Genomic DNA, 14,311 nt, shown 5'->3' with positions numbered 1-14,311 from the left:
CCACACTATAGGAAGGATGTGATTGCACTGGGGAGGGTGCAGAGGAGATTCACCAGGATGTTGTCTAGGCTGGAGCATTTCAGCTATGAAGAGAGACTGAAAAGGCTAAGGTTGTTTTCCTTAGAACAGAAAGGCTGAGGGGAGATATGATTGAGGTATACAAAATTATGAAGGCATTGATAGGTTAGATAGGAACAAACTTTTTCCCTTAGAGGAGGGGTCAATAACACGGGGCATAGATTTAAGGTAAGGGGCAAGAGGTTTCGAGGGGATTTGGGGAAAACAATTTTCACCCAGAGGGTGGTTGGAATCTGGAACGCATTGCCTGAAGAGGTGGTAGAGGCAGGAATCCTCACAACATTTAGGAAGTATTTAGATGAGCACTTGAAATGCCATAGCATACAAGGCTATGGGTCAAGTGCTGGAAAATGGGATTAGAATAGTTAGGTGCTTGATGGCCGGCACAGACACAATGGGCCGAAGGGCCTGTTTCTGTGCTGTATAACTCTATAACTCTATGACATTGAGTCAGCGTGCCAACGTATTCCCACCTCCGGGCAGTGGCAGGTAGTCAATCTGCTTAATTAACTGCCTGTTTGTGGGCTGATTGGGGAGGTTGCTGGGATCTTTCCTGGCGGCAGATGGGTCTCCCACTGAGGGCCAAGGCTGGCAGGTGCCTGGAGGTAGCTTGCCAGCAGCTGAGCTGGAGGGCCTGCAAGGCCTCCTACACTCACCCCCACAGTGGAACTGCAGCTATCAGCGAGCCACATGGTGGCCTAGAAGCTGTGGCCAATGCTTATTTTATTAAATTGAATATCTCTTCAGAGGGCACAGTCCCCATCCTGCAGCAGCAGTGTCCACCTCTGGCAGTGGGCTTCCACCCTTCTAAGGGCCACTGATTGGGCCTGTAGCCTCAGGAATCTGCCCGCTGTCCTTAATTGGATGGCAGACCCAGAGGTTGTCTATTAATTGGACGCCTTCAGGAAGATCTTCGAGACTGGTGCCTTGACAGCCAGTGTGGAGTCGGGACCCAGGAACGGTCCAGACCTGCGAATATTTTTTAAAGGGCTCAAGATTCCGTTCTCAAAGAGCAATCCAGTTAGTCCCACTCTCCTGAACTTTACCCATATCCCTGCAATTGTTTCTCCTTCAAGTATTAATCCAATTCCCTTTGAACACTACTGTTGAATCTTTATTCCCCACCCTATCAGACTGTGCATTCAAAATCCTAATCACTTTTACATATAAAAGACTTTCCTCATGTAGGCTCTGGTTCTTTTACCAATTACTTAAATCTGTGCCCATTGGTTATCGACTCTTAAGCAACTGGAAAGTTTCTCTTTATTTACTATATATAAACCCTTCATGATTTTAAACAGCTCCATCAAATCTTCTCTTCGCCTTTTCTGCTCTAAGGAGAGCAACCCCAGCTTCTTCAGTCTATTCACGTAACTCCCTTATCCCTGGAATCCTTCCAGTAAATCTCTTCTATACCCTCTCCCAAGCCTACATGTCCTTCCTAAAGTGCGGTACCGCGCAGTGGACACTATGGGCAGGATTTTTATTCCTTCGGGAGGGCGGGAAAGGGGGCGGGTGAACCCTTAGGGTCCCTTGGATCGGCATGCCAATTTCCTGATGGGAAACTGGCAAGCATCGAGTTTAAAAGATCATGGCATCCCACCCATTCTGTGCAAATGGCCACTTAAGTCTATTACCGAGCTTATTGTCAGCTTGTTAAAGGGCCAGGGGCCAGTTTAGGATTTACTTTCTAAGATGCGGGGTTCGACGCACCATCAGAGCCATGACAAGGGGAAGGAGTCAGTGACACAATGGGAAGTGAGCTAGAACAGTGAGACAGAAGAAAAAAGCAACATTGAAAGGGGGAGGCTCACAGAAGGCCCTCAGTCGCAGGCAAACAGTTGTGCTCATTGAGAAGAATTATCTTTCCTATCTCTGCACTCTTGACAAGGGAATTTTGGAGGGGGTTGGGATTGGTGGGGGTGGAGGTGGAGTGGGGAGGGGAGTGGGTCTTTCTGCTAACAGGTCTCATGGGTTCGTGTTCTTGGAGAAAGGTTCAGGAAGACTCCTCATTCCATTGCCAATGAAGGAAGGTTATTAGAGGAAATGGGATCAAGCTTCTCCAAGCTTGATCTGACCAGTGATGAGGAGCAGTATCTGCCACAGCAATGGCAGACCCCTGGCAACAGGGGCAAAAATGTGAGGAAGGAGGGGCAGGAAGGCGCTAGACTCTCCAGCTTAGGCAATCTTCACCAGCACACTCCATCGCTCTGCCAACCCTCATTTCCCATTCGCCTGTGTCTCACCAACATGAGATGAAAACACAAATCAGCCTTAGTGCAACAACTTCCCAGTGCTTTATTGCTTAAATTTCAATATTCAGAAACACCCACGTGACCCACAAAATGACATTACCAACACAGTGGTCTCCACTGATGGCCATTCCTACAAGTGCCTCCCTCTGTGGCAGAGGATGAGGCGGAGGTAGACTGCTTGCTAATGCCAGTCTGGGACTGAGATGCCGATGGCAGTCAGCCAGTCAGATGAGGGGGAGCCTTCAAAGGCTGCTGCACTGGCAGTGCTGCAAGGGGCAGCCTTTGTCACAGGGCCTGGCTCCACAGATGCTTCATTGTCAGAGGGTTAGAAGTCTTTGGAACTCTCTTTCTCAAAAGGCAGTGGAAGCAGAGTCTTTGAGTATTTTTAAGGAAGAGGTAGATAAATTCTAGATAAGCAAGGGGGTGAAAGGTTATCGGGGGTAGGCAGGAATGTGGAGTTGAGGTTACAATCAGATCAGCCAATACCTTATTGAATAGCAAAGCAGGTTCGATTGGCCAAGTGGCCTATTCCTGCTCCTAATTCGTATGTTTGTATTAGGTAATCTATTGGCTGTTGCCTCTTATTGCCAGTCAGGGCCTTGAACTGTTCCTGGCTGATGCAACCTCCACGTCTGCATTAGGACTCTGAAACACCACCAGACATGACATTCCTGCTCTCACTAGGACCCCAAGAAGCCATTGCCTATTCCCTTTAGGACCCAAGACCATTAACAACTGTAATTCCTTTAACCCCACCAGGATGTTGCTTGTCCAGTAGCCACTGAACCCCACTGTCAGGATTCCCAGCTACATTTTACCCCAACAAGACCCCAAACTCCATTGGCCTCTCACTCTCATTTTCACCCCAAGCCCCACTAAATGTGAGCCTCCACAGGGCACTAACTTCTTTCTGCTGGTACCCATCCTCCAAGCAAGACCCATGCCAATCAGACTTTTATTCGCGATGATCCCTGCATCTTCCCTGTCCAAACCCTCATCTGAATCTCCACATCCTCAACCTCTGCTTTTAGAAGTTGGATTCTACCATGATCAGAATGATTTTATGTCTGTTAAGTTTAAGTATAATGTAACTACACGGAAATTTAAACCTCTACAACCTAATCCTCATACCAAGATGTGGGTGACATGACAGAAATGATCTTTCCCTCGGCACAGGAAATATTCAATGCATATTCAATTCTATTTAGCAAAATGATGGAAGGGTCATCGACAGTGCTTTGAAGCAGCACTTACTCAGCAATAACCTGCTCACTGATGCTAGTTTGGGTTCCACCAGGGCCCCTCAGCTCCTGATCTCATTACAGCCTTGGTCCCAACATGGACAAAAGAGCTGAACCCCAGAAGTGAGGTGAGAGTAACTGCCCTTGACATCAAGGCAGCATTTGACCGAATATGGCATCAAGGAGCCCTAGCAAAACTGGAGTCAATGGGAATCAGAGGGAAAACTCTCCACTGGTTGGAGTCATACCTAGTGCAAAGGAAGATGGGTGTGGTTGCTGGAGGTCAATCATTGCAGTCCCAGGACATCAATGCAGGAGTTCCTCAGGGTAGTGTCCTAGACCCAACCATCTTCAGCTGCTTCATCAATGACCTTCCCTCCATCATAAGATCAGAAGTGGGGATGTTCGCTGATGATTGCACAATGTTCAGCACTGAAGCAGTCTTTGTCCAGATACAGAAAGACCTGGACAACATCCAGGCTTAGGCTGATAAGTGGCGAGTAACATTCGCACCACACAAGTGCCAGGCAATAACCATCTCAAACAAGAGAAAATCTAGCCATCTCCCCTTAATGTTCAACGGCATTACTATCACTGAATCCCCCACTATCAACATCCTCCAGGTTACCATTGACCAGAAACTGAACTGGGCCATAAATACTGTGTCTACAAGAGCAGGTCAGAGGCTGGGAATTCTGCAGTGAGTAAATCACCTCCTGTCTCCTCAGTGCCTTTCCACTATCTACAAGGCACAAGTCAGGAGTGTGATGGAATACTCACCACTTGCCTGAATGGTGCAGTTCCAACAACACTCAAGAAGCTCAACACCATCCAGCACAAAGCAGCCCGCTTGATTGGCACCCCTTCAACCACATTCAACATTCACTCCCTTCACCACTGACGCACAGTGGCAGCAGTGTTTACCACCTACAAGATGCACTGCAGCAACACACCAAGGCTCCTTCGACAGTACCTTGCAAACCCGTAACCACTACCACCTAGAAGGACAAGGGCAGCAGATGCATGGGAACACCACCACCTGCAAGTACCCCTCCAAGCCACATACTATCTTGACTTGGAATTATATCGCCATTCCTTCACTGTCACTGGGTCAAAATTCTGGAACTCCCTTTCTAACAGCACTGCAGGTGTACCTACACCCCAAGGACTGCAGTGGTTCAAGAAGGCAGCTCACCACTACCTTCTCAAGGGCAATTAGGGATGGGCAATAAATGCTGGCCTAGCCAGCGATGCCGACATTCCATGAATGAATGAAAAAAGCTTTAAATGTAATTCAGACAAGGTGGGTTTCGAGCTACTGTACATTATTAATCTCAGCTTCCATTTCCCTGATTCTGAGCAGTTTCCCAGATCAATTTCCACATTTTATCTTTGTCTCTTTCTCACTCACCAAACATAAAGGCAATCAAAAATGTTAGGTAAATGAAACTGCCACATATTTTTTATATGTCATCAATAATTACTTAGGATCATAGAAAGTTTAAGGCACAGAAAGAGGCCATTTGGCCCATTGTGTCTGTGCCAGTCGAAAAACGATCCACCCATTCTATTCACACTTTCCAGCATTTGGTCCGAAGCCCTGCAGATTACAGCACTTGTGGTGCATAACCAGACTTCTTTTGAATGAGTTCAGGGTTTCTGCCTCAACTACCCTTTCGGGCAGTGAGTTCCATAACTTAGCCAAAAAAGATTTTGAAGATCAAGCAAGTAATAGTTTTTTTGTTAAAGCTCTATAATAGGAGATAAATCGCTACCTTTTTAGATCCATCACTGTGTCAGCCATCACACTAGTCCCTTTGCTTAAAAAATCCTCATTCTTCAAGGTTTCCAGTAGCTTAGGAAGCTTGAAAAGAATGTTCCAGGTATATGTTTCATTATGAATTCTTTCTATTTTGTAAATGAGTTGCTCCAGTTGATTCAAATCCACCTAAAAATATAATTAAACAAATTGAGTTTTCCTTAAATTCAGCAACTTTCTTTGAAAAATTGTGTCACTTTCAGGATCTACTTGTACAAGCAAGAAAAGAATAAAGTATAGTCAGGGTCCAGAAAGTGGGAACGTGGATTTGTAGTTTTGGGTGCTTCAAATTGGGCGGCACAGTGGCGCAGTGGTTAGCACTGCAGCCTCACAGCTGCAGTAACCCGGGTTCAATTCTGGGTACTGCCTGTGTGGAGTTTGCAAGTTCTCTCTGTGTCTGCGTGGGTTTCCTCCGGGTGCTCCGGTTTCCTCCCACATGACAAAGACTTGCAGGGTGATAGGTTAATTGGCCATTATAAAAATTGCCCCTAGTATAGGTAGGTGGTAGGGAAATATAGGGACAGGTAGGATGTGGTAGAAATATGGAATTAGGGTAGGATTAGTATAAATGGGTGGTTGATGGTCGGCACAGACTGGGTGGGCCGAAGGGCCTGTTTCAGTGCTGTATCTCTTAAAAAAAAAAAAAATTGAACTCTTTTGGATCTGTTCCCATCAACCTCCAATTTGATAATAGGGTTCTGATGTGGCTGCTCCCTTTAAGAAAATGCCACTTGACATGTCCATTGCTAGAGGAGGAGGAATAGTAGTAATGCACAGAAGTTTTCATGTTTTCAGTTTAAGTCGACAGGATGCTGAATGCGAAGCATCTGAATTGTGATCAAATTCAAGAATTCAATGTATGAACCAAGGACAACCAGTCTAGATCATTTCAAGTAGTCTTCACCCCTGTTGATGACGTAAATTATATTTTACGCAGCTAACTATACATACTTTCCTTTCTAATCCTGTCTATCATGTTGTAAACTAAGATAGTCACACTATAGAGGTGCAATTTATTAAAATCTGTGGTATTGGTTTTTGTAAAAACCACGTTTTCAATGGAGATCTCATAGATTTGGAAATAAAGCAATTTGCAACAAATAACATTTTCTGCAGTAATTTACACGAGCCAGTTTAGCTGAAGAAAGCCACATTACTAATATATTCTATATAAATGATAGGTTGACTCGGAACAAGCAGAGGTATAATTAGCCATCCACCGCCAGATCTGGTTGGACCACGTAAAACACTATCAGGTCCTGCTCTCGTCTGCCAGAACTACTCATTATTCCAGGATCATCCTGGAATGCAATGATAACCCCCAGCTTCTTTTCTCTACTGCAAACTGTCTTCTTAAACCCCTTCCCCTGTCCCCTCCACTCTCACCTCCAACAATAAGTGCAAAGAGCTTATTGACCTCTTTATCACTGTCATTGCGCCACACGAGTGCCACGCAATGACCATCTCCAACAAGAGAGAATCTAACCATCTCCCCTTGACATTCAATGGCATTACCATCGCTGAATCCCTCACTATCAACATTTTCGGGGCTACCATTGACCAGAAACTGAACTGGAGTAGTCATATAAATACCGTGGCTACAAGAGCAGGTCAGAGGCTAGGAATCCTGCGGTGAGTAACTCACCTCTTCACTCCCCAAAGCCTGTCCACCATCTACAAGGCACAAGTCAGGAGTGTGATGGAATATTCTCCACTTGCCTGGATGGGTGCAGCTCCAACAACACTCAAGAAGCTCGACACCATCCAGAACAAAGCAGCCCGCTTGATTGGCACCCCATCTACAAACATTCACTCCCTCCACCATTGACGCACAGTGGCAGCAGTGTGTACCATCTACAAGCTGCACTGCAGCAATGCACCAAGGCTCCTTCGACAGCACCTTCCAAACACGCGACCTCTACCACCTCGAAGGACAAGATCAGCAGATGCATGGGAACATCACCACCTGCAAGTTCCCGTCCAAGTCACACACCATCCTGACTTGGAACTATATCGCCGTTCCTTCACTGTCACTGGGTCAAAATCCTGGAACTCCCTTCCTAACAGCACTGTGGGTGTACCTACCTCACATGGACTGCAGCGGTTCAAGAAGGCAGCTCACCACCACCTTCTCAAGGGCAATTAGGGATGGGCAATAAATGCTGGCGTAGCCAGTGATGCCCACATCCCATGAATGAATTTTTAAAAACTAAGATCGACACCATCCAATCAGCTGCTTCTGTCGCGTCCCTCTCTTTTACTAGCCTACCGGGCCAAACTTCCTATAATGCTCCCCCTACCCTAGCCCTGAACTCACATCTTTCTCTAATCTCTCCTATCTCCCCTCATGCCCTCTCTTGTCCATGAGACCCACCTCCTGTTCCCTTGATTCTATTCCCACTAAACTGCTGAATGCCCAATTTCCCCTCCTGGTTCCCATGCTAGCAGATATTGCAAACAGTTCCCTCTTCAGGTGTTGTCCCTCTCTCCTTTAAATCTGCTGTCATCACCTCTCTCCCCTAAAAAATAATCTTTGCAAACTACCATCCCATCTCTAACCTCCCTTTCCTCTCCAAAGTCCTTGAACATGTTGCCTTTGCCGGAACTCCATGTTTGAATTCCTCCAATCAGGTTTCCACCCCGCCACAGGACTGAAACAGGTCTTACCAAAGTCACATGACATCCTATGTGACTGTGGCAAAGGTAAACCTTCCCTCCTTGTCCTTCTTGACCTGTATACAGCCTTTGACATTGTTGACCACACCATCCTCCTCGAATGCCTCTCCACTGACATCCAGCTGAGTGGGACTGCTCCCAACTGTTTCCATGCTTATCTATCTAATCATAGCCAAAGAATCACTTGTAATGGCTTCTCGTCCTTCTCTTATACCATTACCTCTGGCGTCCTCCAAGGATCCATCCTCGGCTCCCTCCTATTTTTCATCTATATGCTGCCCCTCTGTGACATCATCCGAAAGAACAAGATTAGTTTTCACATGTATGCTGATGACACTCAGCTCTACCTCACCACCCTTCTCTCGACTCCTCCACTGTTGCTAAATTATCAGACTGTGTATCCAACATCCAGTACTGGATGAGCAGGAATTTCCTCTCATAAAATACTGGAAAGACTGAAGCCATTGTTTTTGGTCCCCATCCAAAACTCCATTCCTTAGCTACTGACTCCATCCCTCTCCCTGGCAACAGTCTGTGATTAAGCCAGTATGTTCATAACTTCTGTGTCACATTTAGCCCTGTGATGAGCTTCCGGCATCATATTCATGCCATCACTAAGGTCGTCTAGTTACACCTCTATAACATCACCCGACCTCGTCCCTGTCTCAGTTCGTCTGCTGCTGAAACCCTCATTCACGCCTTCATTACCTCTAGACTGGACTATTCAAATGCATTCCTGGCTGGTCTTCCACATTCTACTCTCTGTAAACTTAAAGTCATCCAAAACTCTGCTGCCCGTGTCTTAACTCGCACCAAGTCCCATTCACCTATCACCCTTGTGCTTGCTGACCTACATTGGGTCACGGACAAGCAACATCTTGATTTTAAAAATCTCATCCTGGTTTTCAAATCCCTCCATGACCTTGCCCCTTCCCATATCTGTAATCTCCTCCAGCCCCACAACCCTCTATATCTGTAATCTCCTCCAGTACCACAACCCTACTAGATATCTGCACTCCTCTAATTCTGGCCTCTTGTGCATTCCTGATTTTATTCGCACTATCACTGGTGGCTGCACCTTCTGTTGCCTAAACCTTAAGTCTGGAATACCCTCCCTGCACCTCTCTGCCTCTCCACCTTGCTTTCCTCCTTTAAGACACTCCTTAAAATCTACTTCTTTGACCAAGTATTTGGTCATCTAACCTAATATCTCCTTTTGTTGCTTGGTATCATACTTTGTTTTATAATGCTCCTATGTAGCGCTTTGGGACAATTTATTACATTAAAGGCACGATATAAACAAAAGTCATTGTTATTGATGTTGCAAATATTGCAAAATCTAAAGAAACAAGAAAAATATACATTGCATTTGGCTTAATTAAGTTAAGAATTTCACTCATGTACTAAACATTTGCCTTTGAGGAGTGTTACTCCTGTGCTTATCATTAATTAGTTGCATTACCGCAATATTTATTAAACAAAACTAATTGACGTTTTACTTAGTTAAAGATTTTTATCGTGGTAAAACTAAGATAAATTATACTGTTATTAGTTAATATTTGTTTTCCATTTTTGGTGTCTTTCTCCATTGCACTGTATGAATATATTTGGCAAATAGTTACAATCACCAATATTTCATTTTCTAAAGCTGTTCATGCTCTGACTGTTTTAGTGTGATTGGCACAAAGTTCACAAGAAATCACTTTACATGAATCTAAGAATAAGGTGGTAACTTTTCGTTGGTACCCCTACCACTGATTTTCATTTAATAACCAATTTTTAAAATTTATTCTTCCACATTTTTGCTCTTCCTATCTCTCCTGAACACGTTGGAGGGTGCAATTGGTCTATGCCAGGAGTGCAAAACAGGCTCATAGCCAATAGGCAGACGATTTCTCAATGCTTCAGTTTTTATTTTCCATTGACTTGGAAAATGTTGCCAAAATTTTTAATTGCAAACCAAGCAAAAGTGACAGTGATACTAAGAAATGAGATTTTGAACTATCGTTCTGTGAACTTCAGTGGAAAGAAGATTGGGCGAGATTAAAAACTGGCAGCCGATTCACTACACTACAGACATAAACCAATTTCACCCCCTTGATCTCTTGCTTTAGTACAGTTCCACAGGCAAAGGGAACCTGATGAATGCACACATGCGAGCACACAAACACACACTCACATCCAACAGGAGTCATTAAACAACCATGGACCCTGGCTGACTTTTCCTCCCTAATCCAGCAATTATAATCTCTCAAAGTCAAATCAGCTAATTCAAAAGAAACCAATTAATCCCCAGCAGCTCACTGAACCAATAAGAAGACCTGTTGATGCTTTTAACTTCTTCATATAAATTACCGACTGGGAAAAATATTTAAGCAGTTTCTTTGGCTGATCAATAAGTTTATACTTATCATATTTTAGTCTCATTGAAGAATGGCTGTAATGGCAAGGTTAACGTGTATCTTCTCCTAAAGGTCTTTTTAATTTGGTATATTAATTTAATCACTTACCGTAGTGAATGCATGGACTTGGGTGGTACCTGAAGAAGGAAACAAGTCATGTCAGGCAGAGTGTTGCAACTGATATCAGCTCAAATATTACTGTTGCACCATCACATGGGACAAAACAATATTCAGGGGTAAGGTTAAGAAAAGTTGATTGACTCCATGAGATCTGAATATAATTTGGATCAAGAATGGAACTCCATCTTAGGTTTTTGCATCTTTTCTGCCCTTCTATATTTTACTTTCATAGATATGTCTTGGCTTTCTACTGCTTCAAGAGAGTCATAATAGCCCTTGATATCAAGATAAGTTTTGCTAGCGTGCCCAGGAAAACAAAGAGAAAATGTTTCTTTAGAATTCTTTAGCTACTGGTTCTATCCCAGGCATAACATTCTCCTTGTTTTCAAAAACAGTAAAGAAACACTTACAAAAGAACTTTCTATAAGCTGTGACTCCCAAACACATTTATTGAACAAGTGAATAAATGAGTGACATAACATTTATTTATTAAACAAGAACAATATAATACAAAAGGGGTTCTGACGAAAGGTCACAGACCTGAAACATTAACTCTGTTTCTCTCTCCACAGATGGTGCCATACCTGTTGAGTATTTCCAGAATTTCTGTTTTTATTTATTTATAATAGATGTTGGAATATAGTAGCTCCTCAAGTGCATAGAGTAATAGAGCATTTATGGCATAGAAGGAGGGCATTCAGCCCATTGAGTCCATGCAGGCTCTCTCTGGAACAATCCAGTCAATCCCACTCCCCCAGTCAATTCCCCCTAGCCCTGCAAGTTTATTTCCTTCAAACAGGAAAAATAATAAATGGTTCCCAATCTCTATACTATATGATAATTTTACAATCAACTTTTAGATACGTAGTTGGCTTTTCCTATAATGTTACCATCTAAAGGAGCTAACTGATCAAACTAGTCTCTATGAAAGTCCAGATTGATTCTATTATTTGAACAGTCCAAGCTAATTAAATACCCTAGATAAAAGTCCCTAGGCTTCATGGATTTGAATCAATTGAGAAATGACTAGCAGTAATAATGCTATGCACATGAATGAACAAAAGTATATTCACATTTGAACAATGTGGCTTGGCTTCTCTTTCAGGCCAACAGCTTTAGAGACAACCAAATGTTTGCCATATTCATATTGATCAGACCAGGGACATAATTCCGAATATAGCTGGTTGAAACTGCAGATGAAATGTGACTGAATTAAATGAACCACTACCAAACTAAATTAAACAAAAATAATTACTTTAGTTGCATTACACTGTCCCAAATCAATTTCCATTGGATTATACTGAATTCATTGTCCAAACATCAAATGTGTTTTGAATACTTTTAATAGATAGAAAATTTTGTAGAGCCCGCTGACCTACAGGACCAAATTTCCAAAATTCACTCCTAACGGATAAAATTCTATGCCAGGAGCACAAATTTGTAAAATGTACTCTTCGAAATCATTCATTTGCCATCTAAACAAGGGTAATAAAATGAAATAAAATAACTTGCAATAACGTAATAGACAATGATGAAATATGAACGAATTGGGCATTCTCCGTAGTACCTTACAGTGTAAGTTTCTTCCATTCCCAAGGTACTGTACACCAAGTCATATGGATTTCCAGAAGGCATTCAGAATGTTTCCACATAAGACACTGTTAACTCATATTAAAGCTCATGGAATTCCACACAAATTATTGACCTGGTTTGCCGACTGTTAGGTGTGAGAAGACAGAAAGTAGCAATAATGGATATGTACTCAAATTGGAAGAAAGTGACAGCAACTTAGAAAGAATGTAAGAAAGCAGAGCAGTTATCCCTGGTGGCCTGGCCAATATTTATCCCTGGTGTCCTGGCCAATATTTATCCCTAGTGTCCTGGCCAATATTTATCCCTGGTGTCCTGGCCAATATTTATCCCTGGTGTCCTGGCCAATATTTATCCCTGGTGTCTTGGCCAATATTTATCCCTGGTGTCCTGGCCAATATTTATCCCTAGTGTCCTGGCCAATATTTATCCCTGGTGTCCTGGCCAATATTTATCCCTGGTGTCTTGGCCAATATTTATCCCTGGTGTCTTGGCCAATATTTATCCCTGGTGTCCTGGTCAATATTTATCCCTGGTGTCTTGGCCAATATTTATCCCTGGTGTCTTGGCCAATATTTATCCCTGGTGTCCTGGCCAATATTTATCCCTGGTGTCTTGGTCAATATTTATCCCTGGTGTCTTGGCCAATATTTATCCCTGGTGTCTGGGCCAATATTTATCCCTGGTGTCCTGGCCAATATTTATCCCAGGTGTCCTGGTCAATATTTATCCCAGGTGTCCTGGTCAATATTTATCCCTGGTGTCTTGGCCAATATTTATCGCTGGTGTCTTGGCCAATATTTATCCCTGGTGTCCTGGCCAATATTTATCCCAGGTGTCCTGGTCAATATTTATCCCAGGTGTCCTGGTCAATATTTATCCCAGGTGTCCTGGTCAATATTTATCCCTGGTGTCTTGGCCAATATTTATCCCTGGTGTCTTGGCCAATATTTATCGCTGGTGTCTTGGCCAATATTTATCCCTGGTGTCTTGGCCAATATTCATCCCTGGTGTCCTGGCCAATATTTATCCCTGGTGTCTTGACCAATATTTATCCCTCAATCAACATCACAAAAAACAGATTATTTGGTCATTATCACATTGCCATTTGTGGGAGCTTGTTGCATTCAAATTGGCTGCTACGTTTCCTACATTACAACCATGCCCATAGGGGCGGGTGGGGTGGGGGGTGGGGTGGTGGTGTTTGGTTAGCTCAGTTGGCAAGCCGGCTAGAGTAAGATGTAGAAAGACACCAACCGCATAGGGTCAATCCCCCTACCGGCTGTGGTAGCTCATGGAGGCTTGTCTTGCCCCACGCTTGCAGGCTGCTAACCTTCAAGCTATACATTGCCAGCTGTCTCTGTCTAATGGGCAGCGATGCCTAGGGTTCTTTGGGACTACCGCTACTACAACAATACTTCATAAGTAACACATTGACTGTAAAGTGTTTTGGGACACTCTGAGGCTGTGAATGGCACTATATAAGTGCAAATCTTTTTCTTTTCTGGCAACAACTTTCATTTGTTAAGATCCCCATACCAGCTGTGGTAGTTCATAGAGGTTTGCCTCCTTGCCTTGCCCCACACTTGGAGAGTGGTGATCCTTAAGCTATACAATACCAACTGTCTCTCTGTAATGGGGAGAGATGCCTAGACTCCTTTGGGACTATGGCTATTATAACACCAGCACTTCATAAGTAACTCATTGGCTGTAAAGTGCTTTGGGACGTCCTGAGACTATCAACGGCGCTATATAAATGCAAATCTTTTTCTTTCCTGGCATCAACTTCCAGTTGTTAAGAAGTTACGTTTATTTTTTTCTTTATTATATTATATTGATGATAACAAACTTTATTGTAATTCAAATCATACATATTAATAATTTGATTAATACCCCTCCACAGATAGCGCAGAAAAATAAGATTTAAAAATGCAAAATTGAGTTATTGCTTTCCCTGAGATATTAAATTAAACTCAGAGAAAAGTTGTTTCTGGTGAAGCAGCCAGGCTTTAGTTAGAGTTACACAGGAAATCATTTTACCCCCAAAAATGAGGGGGTTTGGTCAGATGGGAGGTTAAAATGTTACAAATCTGAAACAGAAATCCAAACTGCCTCCAACCCACCCACTAT

The 14,311-nt window shown here is 43.4% G+C and overlaps 1 protein-coding gene across 1 annotated transcript in view; it reads right to left on the bottom strand.

Moving 5' to 3' along the window:
* LOC137380771 (ATP-binding cassette sub-family A member 13-like) overlaps window positions 1-14,311 on the bottom strand; it is a 330,301-nt gene that overhangs the window by 301,495 nt on the left and 14,495 nt on the right. Inside the window, exons 5-7 of the mRNA XM_068053109.1 lie at window positions 10,148-10,171; window positions 7,422-7,426; window positions 5,350-5,522 (exon numbers count right to left, since the gene is read on the bottom strand). Coding sequence (XP_067909210.1) covers window positions 5,350-5,522; window positions 7,422-7,426; window positions 10,148-10,171 — 202 coding nt within the window. The remainder of the gene's footprint in view (window positions 1-5,349; window positions 5,523-7,421; window positions 7,427-10,147; window positions 10,172-14,311) is intronic.

This window comes from Heterodontus francisci, chromosome 2 (genome assembly GCF_036365525.1).
Source record: "Heterodontus francisci isolate sHetFra1 chromosome 2, sHetFra1.hap1, whole genome shotgun sequence".
Lineage (NCBI taxonomy): Eukaryota > Metazoa > Chordata > Chondrichthyes > Heterodontiformes > Heterodontidae > Heterodontus > Heterodontus francisci.
This window is presented reverse-complemented; position numbering and strand designations above follow the sequence as displayed.